This window comes from Manacus vitellinus, unplaced genomic scaffold (assembly GCF_001715985.3).
Source record: "Manacus vitellinus isolate BGI_N305 unplaced genomic scaffold, ASM171598v3 scaffold_22_pilon, whole genome shotgun sequence".
Taxonomy (NCBI): Eukaryota; Metazoa; Chordata; class Aves; order Passeriformes; family Pipridae; genus Manacus; species Manacus vitellinus.
Genome location: NW_021939632.1, coordinates 8,920,865 through 8,925,316, shown reverse-complemented (window position 1 = coordinate 8,925,316; position 4,452 = coordinate 8,920,865). Strand labels below are relative to the sequence as shown.

At 61.4% G+C, this 4,452-nt stretch overlaps 1 protein-coding gene across 1 annotated transcript in view; it reads right to left on the bottom strand.

Moving 5' to 3' along the window:
• Nucleotides 1-15: 15 nt before the first annotated feature.
• The window catches only part of SLC11A1 (solute carrier family 11 member 1), a 6,426-nt gene continuing 1,989 nt past the window's right edge, over nt 16-4,452 (bottom strand). The window contains exons 4-15 of the mRNA XM_029959865.1: nt 4,345-4,452; nt 3,460-3,566; nt 3,299-3,369; nt 3,122-3,189; nt 2,832-2,987; nt 2,542-2,700; nt 2,279-2,368; nt 1,983-2,102; nt 1,346-1,495; nt 1,191-1,264; nt 590-743; nt 16-511 (exon numbers count right to left, since the gene is read on the bottom strand). The exon at nt 4,345-4,452 is cut by the window's right edge and continues 10 nt beyond it. Coding sequence (XP_029815725.1) covers nt 401-511; nt 590-743; nt 1,191-1,264; nt 1,346-1,495; nt 1,983-2,102; nt 2,279-2,368; nt 2,542-2,700; nt 2,832-2,987; nt 3,122-3,189; nt 3,299-3,369; nt 3,460-3,566; nt 4,345-4,452 — 1,368 coding nt within the window. The 3' untranslated portion in view covers nt 16-400. The remainder of the gene's footprint in view (nt 512-589; nt 744-1,190; nt 1,265-1,345; nt 1,496-1,982; nt 2,103-2,278; nt 2,369-2,541; nt 2,701-2,831; nt 2,988-3,121; nt 3,190-3,298; nt 3,370-3,459; nt 3,567-4,344) is intronic.

Below are 4,452 nucleotides of genomic sequence, written 5' to 3'. Positions count from 1 at the left end.
GGTCCCAGGCGGTGATTAGCGGTCCCCAGCGGTGATTAGCGGTCTCCGGCGGTAATTAGCGGTCCCGGGGGCCGGCGGTTCCCGGCAATAATGAGCAAGGGAGGTCTCGACGCGGCTCATTCAGCGAAGCGTCTGTGCCAAGGGATGGGGGCACCTCCCGCTGCTATTCCCCCCGCCCCCGCTCGCATCCAGCCTGGACCAGCACCCCTGAACTGGGGGGAGAGGGGGCTGGGCTCTAAAAACTCGAGGGGAGGTCTGTCCGGGTGTTAACCCCTTTCTTGCTGGGTGCATCGCTGGCCAGAACATCATCCCTGGCCTTGGAGTGTCAGCAAATCAGTGCCCGATGTGAGGAGGCCGTGCTGGGCAGGTACGGGGCGACAGTGAGCATGGAAGGGCTCTGTCACCGGGTCCCTGTCAGGGCTGACGAGTCGAGGGTGACACCAAAATTGAAGTGGCTGTGGTGGCCCCGGGCCAGGAACCGGGCTCCGTGTGCGATGCTACATGTCCAGATCTGCAGGGGCAAAGAGGACAGGTTAATGGGCACCTACCAGGGATGCTCTCCCTGCCCATCCCACGGTGCCAGCCCTACCAGGTAGGCGATGAAAGCTACATAGGCAGCCAGCAGCAGGCCCAGGGGGATGTGGTACTCCAGGCCCTGCAGCGTCGGCAGAAAGTCCACCACAAAGTAGATGTTGATGGCACAGACCAGTCCTGTGATGAGGGTCATCAGCACCTTCCCTGGGCTGAGGGCAGGGCAGTGGGCATCAGTGCCAGGGCAGGCCCCCACCCCGTGTGCCGCTGTGCACAGATGGCTGGGGAAACTGGGTTTGTAGGTGAGCAAGACCCCAGCTGGGACATCTCTGCACCCCACAGCTATATTTCACTCCCACCCCAGGGCTTTTGGTGTGGGCTTCGTCCATCCTCCAAGTCCAGGGCTGGGAGTGCCAGGAGGATGCTGAGGACCCAGGGGTGCCCAAGAGCCATTGGGAGAAGGATGGAGAGGGTGATGACAGGGTCTGTTCCACTTTGTCTGCCCTGGGCAGGTGGGAATGAACATACCCCTCCAACGTCCATATGGTAATTGCCCCTGTGGCATGGCTGAGGGGGCCAGGATGGGCCAAAGGGACAGACCTGCAGCTGGAGTGCCCCACTCTGCCCCCCTCTGTGCCTCCCCTTGCCCTGGCACTCACAGGCTGTTGGTGAAGTCCTGCATGAGCGGGTGCAGGCTGGTGAAGGTGAGGACAGGCAGGACAGCGAAGGGCAGCTGGAAGGAGAGGGAGATGAGGGGCGCAAGGCCACCAGGCTGGGGTGTTTGGGAGCAGGTGATGCCTTCCCTCCCCCTTACCAGGATGCTCTGCAGGACGTTGAGTAGGTCATTCATGCCTGTGAGGTGGCTGACATCCTTGAAAGTGGCCACAAAAACGGTGGGCAGGATGGCAAAGGAGCGAGTGAAGAGCACCCGGGCGAAGCGAGGCCAGCGGAGCTGCAGGAAGCCCTGGGACACGGCAAAACTTGCACCCTCGCCATGCCTGAGGCACCATGTCAGGGTGATCCCCAGACACTGGCTGGGAGGAATATGGGGGGCGTTGCCCCCTTCTCTGTGCTGATTGGCCCCTTGCAGGGCTGCCGGGCCCCACTAGGTGTCAGCTCCAGCTCATTAACAGAGGATCTAATTAGGGAAGCACTGCGTGGGGCACCACAGAGTGTCACAGGGGACAGGGGTGGCAATGAAGTGAAGTGGGTGGGCACTGTTCCCATCCCTCCTCCTAGGGACCAGGGACACTGGTGCTAGCAAGCTGCCTCCCACCAGGTGGGAAATGCTCCATGCCCGGCTCCCTGCAGGAATGGGGGGCAATTAACACTTCTCAATACTCTTTGGGGGAATGTGCTGCCCATAGAACCTCCCACCCAGGGTCCACCTGTGATTCCCCTGCTCCCAGCTGCTCCATGTGGGAGCAAGGGCCAAGATCCCTGTCTCTCACCTCCATGACGAACTGCCCAGCATAAGTCCCGGTCATCGTGGAACTCTGTCCTGCTGCCAGGATCCCAATGGCCCAGATGTACAATGCCGCTGCCCCGAAATAGCAGCCCAGGATGACACCCTATGTGAGGACGCTCCAGTGGGCACCCCAAAGTGTCCCCCACTCTAGGCATCCCCATCAGCTCCCAGCTTTTCAGTGGGATTGCAATAGCCCCCATCCCCAGGAGTTGGTGGGGGGAGTGATGTGCCCCCCGAATGGGAATGGATGCTCACTGGGTACAGCCTGGTGCCACTCACCCCCTGGTAGATATCCACAGAGACCGTCTCGTTGTTGGCAGGGAAAATGTCGGCATAGTGGCTGATGCTGCTGTTGATGCACTTGTTGTGCTGCAAGGCATGGCAGGCACAAGCGTGACAGCCACCCAGTGGCCCCACAGACACGGGGACACCCCCACATCCCATGTCTCAGAGAATATCCATTCTCCAAGGCATGATTACCCTGCCCATCTCCACAGCTGGGCACAGCTGTCACCTCCCTGTGGGCACAAGGTGACACTCACCACGTCCTCGTTTCGCTGGCGGTAGAAAGCCTCGCCGAAGACAGCCATGACAAAGAGGTTGATGAGGAAGGAGACGAAGAGGGCCAGGCAGGACTCAGTCAGGAAATACATGTTGGCCTCCTGCACTGCCTGCTTCTTGGATCGGTCGATTGCCCGTGTCTGGGCATGGTAGTGACATGAGTGTCACAGGGTCAGTGGAGCGGCCCTGTCGTGCAGCCAGGACCAGCTGGTCCCCACCAAGTGTCCCCCCACCGGGGGGGGCAGTGCCCATGGCAGTATCTTGGTCTCACCTTGACCAAGGAGGAGTGGAGGAAGATGTTATGAGGCATAATGATGGCGCCAACAATGCCCACGGCCTGCAGCAGCTCCTCTCGCCCACAGCCCGGGCAGTAGGGCAGGAAAATGCCCTTCAGCACTTTCACCTGCACTGGCCTCACCACCACGTACTGGGAGTCAGTGGGAAGGGTCACTGTGAGCTGCCACCCTCCTGCTGCAGGCTGGTACCAGTGGGAACACCCCACATGGGGGTCCCTTGCCAGTACCCTGCAGGAAAAGGGTTGTGCCCAGCTCCCCCCTTCACCTCGTAGCCGAAGGTCAGGGCCATGATGGTGATGAGGAGGCCAAAGAAAGCCTCCAGTTTGCGGAGCCCTAGAGGGGTCAAGAGATGGGGCGGGATGGAGCAGGGGACACTGGTGTCACATTGGCACCAGGGATGCCTAGGTGAGTGTAACCCCATCCCCCCCACCCTGGCACTCACCGTACTTATCGAGGAAGAGGAAGAAGAGGGTGTCTACAACGGTGATGAGGACCCCACCCCAGAGGGGAATGCTGCAGGATGGCAAGGGGGGGATTAGATACATGCCCCTCTGTGGAGTGGGGCCGTGGAGGAGGCTAGGGGATCCCCATGGGTAGGCTCACCGGCCAGCTGAGAGCAGGCTGAAAGCAATGGCTGTCCCGATCACCTCCTGCATGTCAGAGCCGATGATGGCGATCTCCATCATGAGCCAGAGCAGCACACGGGGCACCTGGAAGGGCCAGGGCAGCATGAGGTGTCTGAGCCCACAGTGTGGCTTGGCCCTGGGTGAGCTGGCACAGCATCCTGGGTGGAAATCCCTGTCCCCAGACTGTGGCAGGCCACCCAGAACAACATGGGAACCCCAGGAGATGCCTCTTAGTTTCTCACACGACAATCTCAGGGTAAAAGGTGAATGCTAAATCTAAGCCTGCACTCCCATCCCCATCCCTGCCCCAGTGGGAGCTGAGGATAGGACCCAGCAGTCTGGAGATGATGCTTCGGGGGAGGGGGCGGAGCAGGGCAGAGGGATGCATCCTCCTTTTGGGGGCCTGTCATTCAGCCAACATCTCCTCGTTCGTTCCACCCACCAGCAGGATCCTGACGCCTAAAAGGGACCCTGAGCTCCTCCTCTCCTTCGCCATGTGATCCCTCCCCTCGAGCCCCCCCAGTTTCCTGCCCCAACTCGCCCAGGCTCCGCGTCTCGGCAGCGAGTCGCTGCCCTGACGCTTGGGCTCACCCCCCGCGGGGGATGCTCTCATATGTCCCCAGGTCGGACCAGGACACCGAGGTAGCTCCCCCCCTCCCCGGGCTCCTGTACCGCAGGGGTGTGGGCACCAGATGGGGGGCACCGGGGCTTGGGGGGCTTTGGGGAGCCCCTGGGAGAGGCAGGGCTCTCGCAGCATCTTCCTGCACCTCTCCAGCCTCCCAAGTCCCTGCTAGGACTGTCACCATCCCAAGCGCAAGGTCCCTTCAGACTGTGATCCCAGGGGCTCCCCGTGGCTGCTCACCTTGGGGTAATAGAGGTAGCAAATCTCGCCCAGGTCCTTCCCAGTCACCACGCCCAGACGGATGGCCAGGCGCTGGCACAGCAGCCCCAGGACAGTGGCCCACAGCAG